General features: G+C 44.1%; 1 protein-coding gene across 18 annotated transcripts in view; it reads right to left on the reverse strand.

Annotated features, from left to right (window-relative positions):
* The window catches only part of DTNB (dystrobrevin beta), a 388,582-nt gene that overhangs the window by 81,764 nt on the left and 286,763 nt on the right, over window positions 1-20,055 (reverse strand). For 17 of the 18 annotated variants that reach the window (XR_012157855.2, XR_013635525.1, XR_012157851.2 and 14 more), the window contains 2 exons: window positions 19,093-19,206; window positions 14,397-14,493 (listed from right to left, as the gene is read on the reverse strand). Coding sequence is in view for 1 of the 18 variants with exons in the window: in XM_073335462.2 (XP_073191563.1) it covers window positions 14,397-14,493; window positions 19,093-19,206 (211 nt within the window). In the remaining 17 variants the exon portion in view is untranslated. Of the gene's footprint in view, window positions 1-14,396; window positions 14,494-19,092; window positions 19,207-20,055 lie in introns of those variants that run through there. The other variant, XM_073335465.2, reaches the window with a different exon arrangement.

A 20,055-nucleotide genomic window follows, 5' to 3' on the forward strand; every position in this document is an offset into this window, starting at 1 on the left:
GTGACCAGCCCTCTGTGAAGAAAAAAGTGGTTCGGGACTATTTAGAAAAGCTGGACGAGCACAAGTCCATGGGGCTGGATGCGCTGCATCTGAGAGTGGTAAAGGAGTTGGTGGATGCGATTGCAGAGCCATTGGTCATTATCTTTGAAAACCTCATGGCGATCGGGGGAGGTCCCGGATGATTGGAAAAAGGCTAATGTAGTGCCCATCTTTAAAAAAGGGAAGAAGGAGGATCCTGGGAACTACAGGCCAGTCAGCCTCACCTCAGTCCCTGGAAAAATCATGGAGCAGGTCCTCAAGGAATCAATTCTGAAGCACTTAGAGGAGAGGAAAGTGATCAGGAAGAGTCAGCATGGATTCACCCAGGGCAAGTCATGCCTGACTAAACTAATTGCCTTCTATGACGAGATACTGGCTCTGTGGATGAGGGGAAAGCAGTGGATGTGTTATTCCTTGACTTTAGCAAAGCTTTCGACACGGTCTCCCACAGTATTCTTGCCAGCAAGTTAAAGAAGTATGGGCTGGATGAATGGACTATAAGGTGGATAGAAAGCTGGCTAGATTGTCGGGCTCAACGGGTAGTGATCAATGGCTCCATGTCTAGTTGGCAGCCGGTATCAAGTGGAGTGCCCCAAGGGTTGGTCCTGGGGCCAGTTTTGTTCAATATCTTCATTAATTATCTGGACGATGGGGTGGATTGCACCCTCAGTAAGTTTACAGATGACTCTAAACTGGGAGGAGAGGTAGATACGCTGGAGGGTAGGGATAAGATACAGAGGGCCCTAGACAAATTAGAGGACTGGGCCAAAAGAAATCTGATGAGGTTCAACAAGGACAAGTGCAGAGTCCTGCATTTAGGATGGAAGAATCCCATGCACCGCTACATGGGACCGAATGGCTTGGCAGCAGTTCTGCAGAAAAGGACCTATGGGTGACAGTGGACGAGAAGCTGGATATGAGTCAACAGTGTGCTGTTGTTCCCAAGAAGGCCAATGGCATTTTGGGATGTATAAGTAGGGGCAGTGCCAGCAGATCGAGGGATATGATCATCACCCTCTATTCGACATTGGTGAGGCCTCATCTGGAGTACTGTGTCCAGTTTTGGGCCCCACACTTCAAGAAGGATGTGGATAAATTGGAGAGAGTCCAGCGAAGGGCAACAAAAATGATTAGGGGACTGGAACACATGAGTTATGAGGAGAGGCTGAGGGAGCTGGGATTGTTTAGCCTGCAGAAGAGAAGAATGAGGGGGGATTTGATAGCTGCTTTCAACTACCTGAAAGGGGGTTCCAAAGAGGATGGCTCTAGACTGTTCTCAATGGTAGCAGATGACAGAACGAGGAGTAATGGTCTCAAGTTGCAGTGGGGGAGGTTTAGATTGGATATTAGGAAAAACTTTTTCACTAAGAGGGTGGTGAAACACTGGAATGCGTTACCTAGGGAGGTGGTAGAATCTCCTTCCTTAGAGGTTTTTAAGGTCAGGCTTGACAAAGCCCTGGCTGGGATGATTTAACTGGGAATTGGTCCTGCTTTGAGCAGGGGGTTGGACTAGATGACCTTCTCGGGTCCCTTCCAACCTTGATATTCTATGATTCTATGATTTTGGTGAGGTCTCATCTAGAGTACTGTGTCCAGTTTTGGGCCCCACATTATAAGAAGGATGTGGAAAAATTGGAAAATGTCTAGCGGAGGGCAACAAAAATTATTAGGGGACTGGAACACATGACTTATGAGGAGAGGCTGAAAGAACTGGGATTGTTTAGTCTGCCGAAGAGAAGGGTGAGGGGGGATTTGATAGCTGCTTTCAACTTCCTGAAAGGGGGTTCCAAAGACGATGGAACTCAGCTGTTCTCAGTGGTGGCAGATGACAGTACAAGGAGCAATGGTCTCAAGTTGCAGTGGGGGAGGTTTAGGTTGGATATTAGAAAACACTACTTCACTAGGAGGGTGGTGAAGTACTGGAATGGGTTACCTAGGGAGTTGGTGGAATCTCCTTCCTTAGAGGTTTTTAAGGTCAGGCTTGACAAAGCCCTGGCTGTGATGATTTAGTTGGGAATTGGTCCTGCTTTGAGCAGGGGGTTGGACTAGATGACCTCCTGAGGTCCCTTCCAACCCTGATATTCTATGATTCTATGAATACTCAGTGATGCACAGTGCTTGTGACAGAACAGCATAAAATCTCTGCTGCACTTTCACTCTTTGTCAAACTGAAGCCATAGCCAGGGACCTCCTGTCACTGGCCCATAGTGACCTTTGCAGATCAGGGTAAAAAAGGCAAGTTGGTACAATGTCAGACATCCAAAGCAGTGGAATGGAAGGAGAGGAGAACTGGGAAAGTAAACACGAGCTCCAAAGGTATGGACTAAATAAAAAAATATGCAGGGAAAAACCTGATTCCTGCACCGCTATAGAGTAACTGTGATGAATGGGGGTCACTGCTGAAAGCGTGATGCTTGAGTAAGGCACGAATGAATGAAGTCACCTTCGTCTGAATGACAGAAACGTGTATTCAGTGACCTGCTGGGCTAGTACAGCTACACTTTTATTTCAACTGCTGAGCATGAGCAACATAATCTAGATTTCTTTTACAAACTCCTGACATTTTCAGAGAGAATTTGCCCCTGCACTCCATAAAGCAGTGGGAACACTGAGAGCAATTAAATAATAAATGAACCCAGGAAAACAACGAGCTATTCTCTAGCTTTAGTAGTCACCACTGCCACTTTTGAGGTTCATAGATTCCAAGGCCACATGGGACAGTTGTGATCATCTACTCTGACCACCTGTCTAACACTGCTATCATATAACATCTCCAAAAGAATTCCTTTTGAACTATGGTATATCTTTTAGAAAAACATCCACTTACGATTTAAAAATGGCAAGTGATGGAAAATCCAGCAAGACCCTTTGTAAAACTGTTACAGTGTATACTTTACTTCCAGTCTGCATTTGTCTAGCTTTAACTTCCAGCCACTGAAACTTGTTAAGGATTGTCTGGTAGACTGAAAAGCCTATTATCAAATATTTCTTCCCTATGTAGGGACTTTTACAGACTGTAATCTAGTCACCTCTTAACCTTCTCTTTGTTAAGCTAAATTAAACTTTTTGAGGATACTGGTGAGGACAGTGGCTCATGTCATACGTGTCGGTGCTACCACAATGTGAATAATAAAATTTGCAGTTTAATTTTGCCGCCTGTTTTTCTGTGCTCAACTTGAGTTCCCTCATGCCTGATTTTTAGAGGTATTGAAAGCATGCCGCCATCTTTATCTTCAGCTAGAGTTTTAGATGCCCTGCACCTCTGAAATGGGCATCCAAAACTGAAACACACAAAACCAACGAACACTTCTCCCCTTACTTTTTTCTTTCTAAGATATAAACAACAAAATTAGATACTAGCAATCGCTACTTGACAGTTATCTTTAATGCACAGTGGCAGGGTGCTTTCAGTGGTTGGCCTCTGGCTCTGGACTTTGCCCCTCCTACTGGTCTGTGAGAGTTTGGGTAGGCCAACCTCCTTTCCTGGGCTTCAGCCTGAGTGGTTGGTTATGGGAATGATATATAGATCAGCAGTGAATGAGAGTTTTCCAATGTAGACTTTGGTCATGAAATCCTATGTTATGACTTAATTTTGGTACCCAGAGACTCTGATTAATTCACCTTATGTTTGCATTATGCTTTGAACATGTAAATTATTATTAATTAGCACTTATACTTTTAAAAAAAGATAAATGGAATTCCGTTTTTCAGGTCATCATCCCATAAAAAGAGTTTTATTCTTTGCCTTCTAAATGGCCAAGTCATTAATATTTGAAATCCACTTTCTGCACACACATAATGACTAGGGCTGTCAATTAATTGCAGTTAACTCCCGTGATTAACTCAAAAAATGTATCACGATTAAAAAAACTAATTGGGATTAATCATAGTTTTAATTGCAATGTTAAACAATAGAATACCAATTGAAATTTATTAAATATTTTTGGATGTTTTTCTACATTTTCAAATATACTGATTTCTATTACAACATAGAATACAAAGTGTAAAGTGCTCACTTTATATTATTACTTTTATTACAAATATTTGCACTGTAAAAATGATAAACAAAAGAAACAGTATTTTTCAATTCACCTCATACAAGTATTGTAGTGCAATCTTTTTGTCGTGAAAGTGCAACTTACAAATGTATTTTTTTGTTACATAACTGCACTCAAATAAAACAACGTAAAACTGTAGCGCTTACAAGTCCACTCAGTCCTACTTCTTGTTCAGCCAATTGCTAAGACAAACAAGTTTGTTTAATTTACCGGAGATACTGCTGCCCTTCTTATTTACAATGTCACCCGAAAGTGAGAACAGGTGTTTGCAGGGCACTTTTGTAGCCAGCATTGTAAGGTATTTACGGGCCAGAGATGCTAAACATTCATATTCCCCTTCATGCTTTGGCCACCATTCCAGAGGACATGCTTCCATGTTGATGATGCTCGTTAAAAATAATGCATTAATTAAATTTGTGATTGAACTCCTTGGGGGAGAACTGTATGTCTCCTACTCTGTTTTACCCGCATTCTGCCATATATTTCATGTTATAGAAGCCTCAGATGATGACCCAGCACATGTTGTTTGTTTTAAGAACACTTTCACTGCAGATTTCACAAAAAACAAAGAAGGTACCAATGTGAGGTTTCTAAAGATAGCTTCAGCACTCTACCTAAGTCTTAAGAATCTGAAGTGCCTTCCAATATCTGAGAGGGACAAGGTGTGAAGCATGCTTTCAGAGGTCTTAAAAGAGCAACACTCCGATGCGGAAACTACAGACCCGAACCACCAAAAGAGAAAATCAACCTTCTGTAGGTGGCATCTGACTCAGATGATGAAAATGAACATGTATTGGTCCACAGTGTTTTGGATGGTTGTAGAGCAGAACCCATTATCAGCATGGAGTCATGTCCTCTCAAATGGTGGTTGAAACATGAAGGGACATATGAATCTTTAGCCCATCTGGCACATAAATATCTTGCGGCGCCGGTTACAACAGTGCCATGCGAACACCTGTTCTCACTTTCAGGAAATATTGTAAACAAGAAGCGGGCAGCATTATCTCCCGTAAATTAAACAAACTTGTTTGTCTGAGCGATTGGCTGAACAAGAAGTAGGACTGACTGGACTTGTAGGCTCTAAAATTTTACACTGTTTTACTTTTGAATGCAGTTTTTTCTTGTACATAATTCTACAATTGTAAGTTCAACTTTCATGGTAAAGAGATTGCACTACAGTACTTGTAATGGGGGAATTGAAAAATGCTATTTCTTTTGTTTTTTACAGTGCAAATATTTGTAATAAAAATAAATATAAAGTGAGCACTATACACTTTGTATTCTGTGTTGTAATTCAAATCAATATATTTGAAAATGTAGAAAATATCAAAAACTATTTAAATAAATGATATTCTATTATAGTTTAACAGTGGGATTAATCGTCCGATTAATTGCAATTAATTTTTTTAATCACACGATTAATCGAGATTAATTTTTTAAATTGATTGACATCCCTAGTAATGACCCTTATGAACATAAGAATGCCATAGGGTCACACCAATCATCCACCTAGCTAAGTATCCTGTCTTCCAACAGTGACCAGTGACAGAGGTTTCAGAGAAGAGAAGGTTACTCGCCATGTGAAGTAACTGAGATTCTTTGAGATGTGTGTCCCTGTGGGTGCTCCATTTTAGGTGTTCGTGTGCCCTTGCACTTGTCCTCGGAGACTTTTGGTAGCAGTGCCCTGTTGGGTCGCACATGCGTGGTCCCCATCTTGTGCTGCTTCAGGCAGTTAACTGATACTGTGGGACCAAAACCCACTCTGTTCCTTCTCTACTGCAGAGACTGAGTAAGAAACGCCGAAGTTGAGGGGAGGAGGGAGCGTAGTGGAGCACCCTCAGTTACTGCACAAGGTGAGTAACCTTCTCTTCTTCGAGTGATGCCCTGTGGTTGCTTCATTTTAGATGACTTCAGAGCAGTGCCTTCTGGTGGAAGGAGGGGGCTTTGGAGTTGAAGTCGTGACAGATCACAGAAGAGAAAGTCTAAACGAGGTACCAGATGTTGCCTGCTGCTCTAACGCATAGTGCTGTGTAAAGGTATGGGCTGAGGCCCACGTAGCACCTCCACAAATGTCTGTGACGGGTACATTGTTCAGGAAAGCCGTGGAGGCTGACAGGCTCCAGTGGGATGTGTGAAAATCCCCTTGGGGGGTTGGCAGGCACACTGATAGCATAGTTTTTTGCAATCAGAAATCCACTTGGAGAATCCTTGTTTAGATATGGCACTCCCTTTGGCACGTTTGGTGATGGAGATGAATAGTCTGGAAGATTTACAAAATGGTCTTGTTCTGTCTATGTAAAAGGCTAATGCCCCCTGTACATTGAGAGTATGAAGTGTGGACTGCATTCTATCTGTGTGGTGTTTGGGGTAGAATGTCGGTAAGTAAATGGGTTGGTTAAGGTGGAAAACTGAGATGACTTTCGGTAAAACTTGGGGTGCAGTGTCAGGGATACTTTATCTTTAAAAAATAGCCATGTATGGGGGATCTGCCTTGAAGGCCCCCAGCTCTCCTACACATCTGGCAGATATAATTGCCACAAGGAATGCCTCTTTCATGGAAAGGTGTAGCAGTAAGCATGTCGCCATGGGTTCAAATGGGGAATGGGTGAGGGCCTGAAGGACCAGGGTGAGGTCCCATTGTGTAGTGAGAGTGAGATGGATGCCATCTGTTTCTGTTGGCGCCATGCTTCAAATCACCACCACTTGAGCATGTACGTGTGTCGGGTAGTTGCTCTACGATTATTTAATAATATGTTTTGTACCTCTTCCGAGCAGGTCATCTCAGGTCCTGTGAGCCATGGAGGAGCCATGCTCTGAGATGGAGTTTTTGCAGGTCCGGATGCAGGACATGACCTGAGTCCTGGGACAGCAGATGAGGCCGAAGTTGGAGTGTGATTGGTGGATGCACAGCCATCCTAAGGAGGTAAGGACACCAGGATTGGTGAGACCATGCGGGGGCTATTAGGATAACTGTGGTCCCATCCTGCCTGATCTTGTGGATCACTCGGATCAGGAGAGGGATGGGAGGGAAGGCATATAGGAGGGAAGGTTCCACTCGAGGAGGAATGTGTCATCTAAGGACTGTATGCCGAGACCTGCCCTGGAGCAAAACCGGGGGCATTTGGTATTTTGTGTGATTGCAAAGAGGTCTATTGCTGGGAACCCCCACTATTGAAATATGTGTTGAAGTACTCTGTTGCCGAGCTGCCACTCATGGTCCTGAGAAAAATGCCTGCTTAAGGCATCCGCAGTGATGTTCTGGCATCCAGGTAGGTAAGACGTGGAGATGTGGATATTGTGTCTGATGTATCATTGCCAGACTTTTATGGCTTCCATGCATAGGGAGTGTGATTGTGCTCCCCTTGTCTGTTTATATAAAACATACAGTCTATGTTGTCCATAAGGATCTGAATGGCCTTGTCTTTGATGAGTGGTAGGAAGTGGGTGCAGGTGTTGTGGATGGCTCGTAGTTCTAATAGATTTATATGTAGAAAGGATTCTGCAGGAAACCAGAAGCCCTGGATAGAATGTGGATGCAAGTGTGCCCTCCCCCCCAAGAGTGAGGCATCTGTAATGATGGTTAGTGTCAGCGTCTTCTGAAGGAAGGGCACCCCTGTGCATACGTTGGCTCATTGTGTCCATCAGAGTAGGGAGTCCTTTATTTTGAAAGGCATCATGAGATGCTTGTTTATGCTGGGTCTGTGTGGGACATAATTCATATGGTGCCATCCTTGCAGGCAACACATGTTTAATCTGGCATGTCTGCCGACAAACATTGTGGCTGCCATGTGACCAACAAGTTGCAGGCAACTCCTGGCTGATATCTGTGGACTATTTCATACCGTGGATATGAGGCTGGTGAGAGTGAGAAACCGTTGCCTTGGTAGAGAGGCTATGGCCTCGGTAGAATTGAGATGGGCCCCAATGAACTCCAACTCGTGCACTGGAGTTAGGGTGGACTTTTCAGTATTTATTTGGAGGCCCAATCTCATGAAGAGGGTTACCATCTGTTCGGTGGCTTGTATTGCTGCCAGCTGTGTTGACACTTTTAGCAGGCAGTCGTCCAAGTATGGGAATATCAAAATTGCATTTCTGCGCAGGTATGCTGCAACCACAGCCAGTACCTTCGAAAACACTCGAGGGGCAGTAGAGAGGCCGAAGGGAAGGACCTTGTATTGGAAGTGGTCCTGTCCAACGGTAAAACCTGCGATGAGAGGGATGTATCGTTACATGAAAATACGCATTCCTCAGGTAGAGGCCCGAGAACCAATCCCCTCTTTCTAGAGCTGGGATTATGGTGCCTAGTGTGACCATCTTGAATCGTTGTGTTTTGACAAACTTGTTGAATCATCATAGATCGAGAATTGGTCTCCTTCCAACAGACTTTTTCTTTGTGAAAAAATAGTGGAAGTAAAATCCTCTCCCTCTGTGTTCTGTTGGAACGGGTTCTACTGCTCTTAGCTGTATGAGGTGGCTTACCCCCTTGAGCAGTAGAGACTCGTGAGAAGGGTCTCTGAAGAGGGACAGGGAGGGAGCACAGGTAGGGGTTTGGAAAAAAAAAAGGTGGGGAGGGAGTAACCAGTTTGTATGATTTCTAGCACCAATTTGTCAGATGTGATGGTCTTCCAGATTGGATAAACTGGAAGTAGACGATCTCCGAATGGTTGGGAGAGAGATGGTGTCACCAGCACAGATAGGCCTGGGGTTCTCGTGCCCTCAACCATGGATTCAAATTTGTTGTTTGGAGGTTGATGGTTGGGATGCAGCTAGTGAAAAAGTAGATTGGCATCCCCTTGGGGACCTGTGTTTGCGGGCTTATGACTCAAATCATGTTGTTGTTGTTGAGAATATATGGTCTGGCGGTAGCATTGGGGTACATAATAATTTCTCTATTTTTTCTTGGGTTTGGGTGTATAGATTCCCAAGGATTGGAGTGTCACTTGTGAATCCTTGAGCAAGTGGAGAGAGTCATCTGTTTTTTTGGTGAAGAGTTTGGGACCTTCAAATGGCAAATCCTCATCTGTGGATTGAGCCTCCTTAGGAAAGCTGGAGAGATGGAGCCATGAGGCCCTCTCATCATGACAGCCATCGCAACTGATCTTGCAGCTGTGTCCGCAGAATCAAGTGCGGCTTGCAGGGCTGTTTTGGAGATGAGTTGTCCTTCTGATACAAGCGCTGTGAATTGTTCTCTCTTGTCCTCGGAAATAAAATCAGTCAATTCAGACATTTTTGTGTAGTTAATATAGTCATATTTTGCCAGCAATGCCTGGTAGTTGGCTATGCGGAGGAGTAGTGTAGCCAAGGAATAAGCCTTGCGGCCGAAAAGATCAAGTCTTTTCCACTCTTTGTTGTGAGGTGTGGTTTTGGGCTGTTGCCTACCCCGTTCCTGGACTGCATCAACCACTAGGGAATTGGGTGCTGGATGTGAAAAGAGGACGTCTGTGCCCTTAGCTGGTACATAATATTTTTTGTCAGACCTCTTGCAGGTTGGAGGAGCAGTTGCAGGGGTCTGCCAAATGGTTTTGACAGGGTCCATAAGAGCATCATCGTTCATGGGCAAAGTGATTTTGGATGAAGCAGATGTATGCAAAATGTCAACTAGTTTGTGTTGTGTCACTTGGACCTCCTCAAGAGAGATGTCCAGGGAGCTAGCCACCCTTTTAAATAGATCCTGGAATAGTCTGAAATCGTCCCCTATATTATGGGGAAGAGGCATAATGGTGTCATCTGTGGACAGTGATGGTAAATGGGTAGGTGGTGCCCCTTCCAGGATCGGGGGTTCTTCTTCATCTTCCCCCGGTTCCCCTGCTGCCATCAAAGGTCCAGGCACCGAAGTTGCAGGTGACTGCTGTGTGCCAGGACTGGATGTGGCAGGCAATCACTGTTGTGTGGGGTATGCCATCCTCAGGTTCCAGTATGCCCACTGGGGGGCCCCCAGGGCTGGCCGTACCATTGAAAATACTTGGGATCAGTGTAATATGTCCCCTGAGGAGGTCCTGAGTGAGTCGGTTCACGGTAGAGAGGAGATTGCGGAGGGAGACTCGGTGCCGAGCCTGACATGTTCACGTTGGTGCCGATGATAGGGGAGTCAGGGGCAGAGCCGACTAAGAGACCCTTGTGTCTGAGAAACTGCTGCGATGGCTGTTTGATTGGCCCCTGAGGCGGTATCATTGTCAGTGCCGGGAGCTGCTGTGTATAGGCTGGCACTGAAGGCTGTGCTGCTGTGCGCACCGAGCATGCCTTTGAAGGAGCTGCCCTCTGTCCCGTGCTGCTGTGCGTGGGTCGCGGCTTTGGTATTGGTGGTGCCAGGGCATGGGGTTTAGATTTCCCCTTAGTGCCTCTGTTGGAGCCGGCTCTTTTAGAGTCCCTGGCTCTAGTGCCGGGTGGTCCTACTGGGTCGGCTACCAAGCTGATAGTGCAGTCGGTGCCGGTGCCGAGTGTCCACTCGCGGAACGCCACTTCTTGGCCGATTCCTGAGTGGGGGACACAGGTGCCTGCCTTTCTGACAGTTTTTTGGCGGGTTGCTCAGACCCACGGGTTGAGGTGGGACGCCTGTCAGAAGCCGTGGCTGGTGAAGTTTGATCAGGAGGGGTCTGGGCTCCGGGCTCAGATGCAGGTCTGAGAGACTTCTCCATAAGGAGGAGCTTTAACTGCAAATCTCTAGCTCTTCCTGTCCTGGCGGTGAGCTTGAGGCAGCGAACACACTGATCGTGGCCGTCTGAGACAGGTGTAGCAAGCTTGCCGTTGAGACAGCGTTTAAAGCCCGGGAAACCAGGCATTCCTGTAAGACGGGGCTTTCACCCTCACAGAGGCTGTGTATGCAGAAGTTCAACTGAAACTTCTCCCCAGCCAGTAGCTCAAAAGGAAAATTAAAGGAAAAAGTTTTGTTTTTTTCTGAACTAGGTGAGGGGGATAAAAGAAAAAGGGAAACAATGTAAATAGCTGCTAATGAGGAAACTAAGTAACTAACTGTTAAACTAATTAACTACTAAGTAGCAAGGCCCCTGACTCCTAGCCAAGAGCGGAAGAGAAGGAACTGAGCGGGGGCTGGTCGCACAGCATCAGGTATCTGCCTGAAGCAGCACAAGACAGGGACCACGCATGTGTGACCCAACGGGGCTCTGCTACCAAAAGTCTCCGAGTATGAGGGCAGGGGCTCACGAACACCTAAAATGGAGCACCCAAAGGGACAGCACTCGAAGAAGAACAGGGTAATTATCGGCTGATCCATCCTCTGTCATCCAGTCCCTGCTTCTGGCAGTCAGAGGCTTAGGGACACACAGAGCGTGGGGTTGCGCCCCAGGCCATCTTGGCTAATATGGCGGGGTGGCCTTGTCCTTCACTAACTTTCCTAATTCTTTTCTGAACCCAGCTATATTTTTGGCTTTCACAACATCCCCAGGCAACAAGTTTCCACAGGCCGACTGTGCATCTTGCAACAAAGTACTTCCTTATGTCCGCAGAAAGAACAGGAGGACTTGTGGCACCTTAGAGACTAACCAATTTATCTGGGCATAAACTTTCATGAGCTACAGCTCACTTCATCGGATGCATTCAGTGGAAAATACAGTGGAGAGATTTTATATACACAGAGAACATGAAACAATGGGTGTTACCATACAGACTGTAACCAGAGTGATCACTTAAGGTGAGCTATTACCAGCAGGAGAGTGGGGGGACGGGGACCTTTTGTAGTGCTAATCAAGGTGGGCCATTTCCAGCAGTTGACAAGAACGTCTGAAGAATAGCCGGGGGGGGGGCGGGGTTGGGAAGGGGGGAGGAAATAAACATGGGGAAATAGTTTTACTTTGTGTAATGACCTATCCACTCCCAGTCTTTATTCAAGCCTAAGTTAATTGTATCCAGTTTGCAAATTAATTCCAATTCAGCAGTCTCTCGTTGGAGTCTGTTTTTGAAGTTTTTTTGTTGAAGAATTGCCACTTTTAGGTCTGTAATCGAGTGAGCAAAGATTTCAACAATTTCCATCCCACCATCAACCTCAGCTGGACCAGTCCACATGAGAGATCCACTTCCTGGACACTACGGTGCTAATAAGCGATGGTCACATAAACACCACCCTATACCGGAAACCTACTGACCGCTATTCCTACCTACATGCCTCCAGCTTTCATCCAGACCACACCACACGATCCATTGTCTACAGCCAAGCTCTACGATACAACCGCATTTGCTCCAACCCCACAGACAGAGACAAACACCTACAAGATCTCTATCAAGCATTCTTACAACTATAATACCCACCTGCTGAAGTGAAGAAACAGATTGACAGAGCCAGAAGAGTACCCAGAAGTCACCTACTACAGGACAGGCCCAACAAAGAAAATAACAGAACGCCACTAGCCATCACCTTCAGCCCCCAACTAAAACCTCTCCAACGCATCATCAAGGATCTACAACCTATCCTGAAGGACGACCCATCACTCTCACAGATCTTGGCAGACAGGCCAGTCCTTGCTTACAGACAGCCCCCCAACCTGAAGCAAATACTCACCAGCAACCACAAACCACAAGAACCACTAACCCAGGAACCTATCCTTGCAACAAAGCCCGTTGCCAACTGTATCCACATATCTATTCAGGGGACACCATCATAGGGCCTAATCACAGCAGCCACACTATCAGAGGCTCTTTCACCTGCACATCAACCAATGTGATCTATGCCATCATGTGCCAGCAATGCCCCTCTGCCATGTACATTGGTCAGACTGGACAGTCTCTACGTAAAAGAATAAATGGACACAAATCAGACACCAAGAAGTATAACGTTCAAAAACTAGTTGGAGAACACTTCAATCTCTTTGGTCACTCAATTACAGACCTAAAATTGGCAATTCTTCAAAAAAAAAAAAACTTCAAAAATAAACTCCAATGAGAGACTGCTGAATTGGAATTAATTTGCAAACTGGATACAATTAACTTAGGCTTGAATAAAGACTGGGAGTGGATGTGTCATTACACAAAGTAAAACTATTTCCCCATGTTTATTCCCCCCGCACTGTTCCTCATACGTTGTCAACTGCTGGAAATGGCCCACCTTGATTATCACTACAAAAGGTTTTTTCCCCCCTGCTCTCCTGCTGGTAATAGCTCACCTTACCCGATCACTCTTGTTACAGTCTGTATGGTAACACCCATTGTTTCATGTTCTCTGTGTATATAAATCTTCCCACTGTATTTTCCACTGCATGCATCTGATGAAGTGAGCTGCAGCTCACGAAAGCTTATGCTCAAATAAATTTGTTAGTCTCTAAGGTGCCACAAGTACTCCTTTTCTTTTTGCGGATACAGATTAACACAGCTGTTACTCTGAAACCTGTCCTTATGTTAGTGAAATTAATAGACGTCTGGTTTAAAACTAGGTGACCTCTGGTTCTTACAATATGTGAAGGGGTAAATAACACTTTCCTATTCACTTTCTCTACCCCATGAATGATTTTATAGACCTCTATCATATTCCCCCATAGTTATATCTTGTCTAAGCTGAACAGTTCCAGGCTTTTTGTTCTCTCCTCATATGGAAGCTGTTCCACACCATTCATCATTTTTGGTGATCCTTCTCATAATGAGCTTAATATGCATATCTGTATTAAAAGGGTCACAATCCCAGACTGTGATTTCATACTTAGAACCTTTTATCGTCAAAGCCCTTTATAAACATTCACTAACTAACCCTCCTCTACAATAGGGTGAACTTAATGTCCAGGCAGATGTCAACTGTAGACGTGGCTCATAGGAAGAATGCTAGACCTTCAGATAGCCCAGACTCAGAACAATGAAGCGTATTACAGATCAGACCCAACACCCTGAATCACACTCTAAAGCAAACAGGATATAGTGCAGGCTATGGAGAATTAGTGTAACACTTTCTTTTTGGCTCAGACTGCCAGCCAGGCAGGAAGCCACATTCTGCAACATAGTAGCTGTAGCTTCCAAACTGTTTTCAGGCTAAGCCTGGAGCATTCCATGATTACATTGGGACAGTACAGACCATAGGCTGACTGGTTAGTCAATTAACAAATCTATCCTCCCTTTCCCATACCTCCCAAAGCCTGTGAGTGTTCAACAACTTTAACACAAGAAGCAGCATGTGGACCTAGTCGCACATTAACCATCCTTCCCAATATGCAGAGCCGAAATGGAAGTGGCTTTTTACTGTTGTTTACAAGATTATCTGTACATGATCACTGAGGGAAGTAACGACACCAGCAATGTAGGAGTCTAGTGAGAGCAAAGCTCGGGCACATGCAAGGGAGGAAGGTCTGAGACAAAGGGGTTTACCTTGAGCAGTTTCATTAGCCCTTCAAGCTGCACCATCAGTTCCCTTCTGCTCTCTTGAAGTGCAGACATTCTCTGTTCTAGTTCATCCTTTCTCTGCCTATTCAAGTTACATGGAAGAAAGTGTCAAAAGAAATTCTGGCTGTTTCTGGGGCACGTAGGGAAATTCAGAGCTGGCTGATTGGCATATATACCGCATTGTTATATTTCACTTTGTTTAGTACTCCCCCTTAAAGTTAACAAAATCAGAGCAAAACGTAACACGCTAACCACGACTCCTATTGTAACATGGCATGCAACAATCAAATTTTTCACTATGAAATACAGACACCCAAAGTCAGAATTATAATGGTGGGAAGCACTTTTTTTAAACCAATGCAATTTGAAAAGAAAGCCAGCATCCTTTTAATGATGCTGTCAGACCCAGGCATCCAGCAGATCTTTAAGACAAGTCAGACTGAACCACCAAAAAAATGAAAACAGAGTGCAGAGTGCTGGAAGGAAGAGACAATGGAATGCCATTAACTTGAACTGAGAATTTACAGAGCTGCTTCTATCCAGTAATCTGACATACAACTTGTGAAGCATTTTCTGCAATAGAACCTGTGTAAAGTGCAACACAACACAAGCCAATCTGCAGGTACAGAAGGGAATTTTTCCTTTCTGGGTATTGAAAATTATTCCATTCTAAAGCCTGCTAGAATGAAAGTCCTATGTTTAACAGATTTGAAAGAAAAGTGGCTTAGTGTTTGTTTGTTTGAATTTTCAAAGAGAATTAAGTTTCCTACAGTCGGGAACCTAGAATCAAATTAGCATCACATGTCAAAAAGCTCAATATCTTATATGCGAAGAAAGTCATGCTGCATTATTTGAAACCATGAACAAATAGTACAATAACTGCAGAAAAAAACGATAACAGGAGGGGATTACTCATTTATTTCTGTGGTTTCATCCATACAATAATGTCAGGTCTAAGGTTAAAGACAGGATAAATTATATCACAGGCTTTGACCTTCCTTTGAATCTGGAAATTTTCCTCGTGAATCTATACCTATGGATGAATCATTACAAGGATCTTCGTAACCAACTCATTTTAGAAGTGAAAAATGTGATAGCAATGACTTGGAAAAGAAACGTCATCATCTCAAAACCAAATGGATCTACTGAGTATTGTTTGCAGTTACTATGGTAAATAGAAGGGTGGAGTATAGTATGTATTTATTCAAACCATAAAAGTACCAAGATTATATAACAGAATGGACGTCTTGCTCTGCTGGTTAGAGGTGACTGGATCACCATAACAACATGGAGAGAAGATTTTTGACAGTAGAGAGCTCTTTAATCTAAAAGACAAAGGCATAATGAGATCCAATGGCTGGAAGCTGAAGCTAGTCAAATTAATGATAAAAATAAGGTGTAATTTTTTAATACTGATGTTAATTATTAGTCATTACATTTCATTAACAACTTACCAAGCAACCGGATGAATTGTCCATGACTTGAAATCTTTAAAGTAAGATTATGTGTCTTTCTAAAATGTATACTCTAGCTCAACCAGAAGTTATGGGCTTAACACAAAAATTACTTGGTAAAATGTTCTAGCCCAGTGGTGGGCAACCTACGGCCCGTCCGGGTAATCCACCTGCAGGCCATGAGACAGTTTGTTTACAGTGACCGTCCGCAGGCACGGCCCCCTGCAGCTCCCAGTGGCCGCGGTTTGCCATTCCCAGCCAATGGGAGCTGCGGGAAGTGGTCGCCAGCATGTCCTTGTGGCCTGTGTTGCTTCCTGCAGCTTTCATAAGTCGGGAACGGTGAACCGTGGCCACTGGGAGCTGCGGGCAGCCATGCCGGTGGACGGTCACTGTAAACAAATTGTCTTGTGGCCTGCCAGCGGATTACCCTGATGGGCTGCGTGTGGCCTATGGGCTGCAGGTTGCCCACCACTGCTCTAGCCTGTGTTATGCAGGAAGTCAGACTACATAATCATGATGGCCCAGTCTGGCCTTAAAATATCTGAATGCTGCCTGAAACTCTCTGACTTCCAAGAGTCGTTCATAGATTTTAAGGTCAGAAGGGATCATTAGATCATCTAGTTTGACCTTCTATATATCATAGGTGTGAGAGTTTCACCCAGTTAGCCCTGTATAAAGCCAAATAACTTGCGTTTGACTAAGCATCTTTCAGGAAGGCATCCAGTCTTGATTTAAAGACATTAAGAGATGGAGAATCCACCACTTCCCTTGGTAGTTTGTTCCAATGGTTAATCACCCTCAATGTTAAAAAAATGTGCCTCATTTCTCATTTGAATTTGTTTAGATTCAGCTTCCTGACAGTGGTTCTCATTATGTCTTTCCCAAGAACCCTTTAGTACCTGGTATTTTGTCCTGAAGGTACTTACGCAACATAGTCACCTCTCAATCTTTTTGATAAGGAGCTCAGCCCGCTTAGCTTAAATCTCTCACTGTAAGGCAATTTCACAGACCTCAAATAATTTTGGTGACTTATCTGCTCTTGCTCCAATTTTCAATATCTTTGTAAAAATGTGGTCACCAGAACTGTATGCAGTATTGGTCTCACCAGTGTCATATGCAGAAGAAAAATCATCTCCTACGCCTATTCACTACACTCCAGTTTATCCATTCAAGGGTCACATTCGCCCTTTTGCCACAGATTCACACTAGGTCCAGAGCTCATGTTCAGTAACTTGTCCACTATGACTCTTAAATCCTTTTCATAGTCACTGCTTTCAGGACAGTCTCGAATTCTGGAAATACGGCCAGTATTCCTTATTCCTAGAGGTATGACCTTGTACTCTGATGGATTAAAACACATTTTGTTCAAATGGGCCCTGGTTAAAGTGATCCAGACCACTATGTATGATTGCTCTGTCCTCATTATTATTTACCGCGCTGTCAATCATTGTCATCTGCAAATTTTATCAGCAGTGATTTTATATTAAATTTAAATTGCTTAGTCAGAGCTTCTGATCAGTCTATAAAATATTAAGTAATTAGCAGGGGAAAATGTTAACCGGGGGGTGGGGGTGGGGAATGGGGATACCTAGCAGCCCCAGCTTTCTTTAATCTGGATCGCACCAGTCCACTCCAGCCTTCTCTCCATGCAATTCGAAGTACCTCTAGTTCTGGCATCTTCTGAAAGAGCGCAATCAGCACTCCTGGGATTGACATCAGTGCAGCCCAGTTCCTGGCTCCCCACTCTCCTGATCTTCAATGGAAAGTTGAGGGAGAGTAGCAGAAATCAGCATCTTGGTGGTGCACTAGTCCCTCCCTTTCTGCTTCAGAGAGCATGAATGGGCATAATTGGGGGTCAGTCTAAGGCACAGGAAGCAAAACCCCACATTTACATGTTCCCTCATCTGCACTGAGCTCAGTCTTGGAAACACAGAGTCCACTGTTGTGTCCAAGCCCCCCGGGAGTCTCTAGCCCACATTTTGAGAACTTGTGCTCTTGAGATGTTACCAGCAGATGAGACAAAGGAAATATTGGTCAGCAATGCACTGAGAAGTACCGATGGGGCTGAGCTGCTTCTATACAAAAAGCTAATAAATATGTTGAGAGCCTTTAATGTTGTAGTAGCGGGTTGGATAATGTCTTATAGGTAAGGCTGTACAAAAATCGTGGGCTGCAATATTGTTGTGGAAACAAACTTTTAACACACATTGCAACTTTTTATAGTTGTTGCAAATTTGAGTGGCATTGTGACCCTGTGCGCCAGGTCACAACGTTACCTATTTGTGGGGTTGCAATTTCACTCACCCAAATTTTGCCTGGCCGCCTCTCCAGTGCACTCAAATTTGACCCCACACCAAAACTGGAATTTTTACAAACTGTGGCTTCTGAACCAAAAAATCACGACTTTCTTACAGTCTTGCCTATAGGAATTGCCCTCTCCTGGGCATGGAGCAGAGCTGCCCCACTCCAGTGGCACTGTGCCTTAGGGAGAACTCCTCAACATGCACAGAACGCACGCGAACATACAGCACGGCTTCCCTTGCAATCCTATCATAATGCAGTTCTCAAAGGGCTGTAGCTGTCAAGAGCTTAAATTTCAGGATGTGCATTAGGTTTCATATGGTGTTTTTTGAAGGCTGAACTGAGAACTAACTAGCAAAAGAAGATGCAATAAAAAGCAGCCAGAGAATTCAACCTTGTGATTACACAGACAATGACATACTTTATTGCTAATACTGAAAAGTCTTCCCTTGTCACTTCAAAATGCAAACATAATCAAAGGAGTTCGAAGATTGCTCCTCAACTCTGGAGATGTGGTTGAATGTTTGCAGATAAGTGCTTTCAAAACCCCACTGACTAATCAAATCACTGACATTGCTCTTCTGTTCCATTCACTTGTCCAGTAAATAATAAGCAGATGGTCCCAATTCTACTGGCCTCCTTACAAATAACTTTCTTATTTATCTAAAGCAAGAATACACTTCAAGTGATGTTTCTATTTACTTTTAAATCCACTTTATGAAAGTCACATAGTTTTATATAACTGCTAGCTTTCAACAATCACCAGCAGAAAGATTTAAAATGGCTCCTGAGAGTTCTCGTAGATTTACCAGTAATACTGTGTTCTCAGTACCAGATAGGATCATCCATCCTGGAGAGCAGACCACACATGGCTGAAGGGTTAATATGTCACATGCATAAAAGTTTTAGATTTATTTTTTTTTTACCGTAGAAGCCTGAGTTCTGCCAGCAAAGTTGGGTTCTGCTGAGCTTTCTCTGGGGTTGGCTGGGAGGCTTGTTCATGCTCCAGTCTGAGGCGCTGAATTTCTTGCAGTATCTCTCTGTTGAAATAAGGAGACAAGGAGATCGCACACGAAACAAGGCAACAGTTCATACTGTGTTTTCAAATCCTAGACAAAAGCTTCAGATGAGCTTTCTGCCCAGCTCTGCAGCAGCAGTAAGTGCCGTTAATTCCCTTTCACGTGTGAATGGTGTAGGCTGAAATCCAGAAGCGGTGTGTAGTGGAGACCTAAACATTGCCACAAGACTAGCTGGTAGATCTATTACCAAAAAGATGATGAGTCTGAAATTAAACAATGTCACCACTTCTCCATATGCCAGCAATGTCGTTCCTACAATAGGGGCCAATAGAACAGCTCTGTTTTAAAGGGGGAAGAGTGGTATTTTTAGTCAAAGCGTGTTGATCTATTTGCTCCTGCTGCAGGAAATGTTTCAGAGATGCCAAGCCAGCATAAGCTGCAGTGGTGACAGTGGGTAATTTCAAAATCATCTTCACAAGGTTTTCTGGTAGGTCAGCAGGAATGTGAAAAACAACAGCTCCTGGCCACAGAAGCTCACAGTAATGGAGATAAACTTGTCATGAGGGCTCACAAAGGGAATGTAATTAACTAGCATCCCCAACTGCACAGTGTATATTCTAAACTGCTGTCGTACCCTGTACAGCTGGAGGTCAGAAAATATATTGGTAACTGCAAAGAAGTCACTTATTAAAATGTAAATTAAATCCCTCTTTCGTTTAATTGAGATGGAAAATTTATTCTTTAATCTTCATTTTTAAAAAAATTGTTGAACCACCTTCTCTGCCTGACTTCAGAGGAGCACTGAGCCTACAGTTTAGTTTATCTGCTGTATTTGGTCTTGTCATGGGGTGTAGCGCAGGCCCTTTGAGG

This window comes from Lepidochelys kempii, chromosome 3 (assembly GCF_965140285.1).
Source record: "Lepidochelys kempii isolate rLepKem1 chromosome 3, rLepKem1.hap1, whole genome shotgun sequence".
Taxonomy (NCBI): domain Eukaryota; kingdom Metazoa; phylum Chordata; order Testudines; family Cheloniidae; genus Lepidochelys; species Lepidochelys kempii.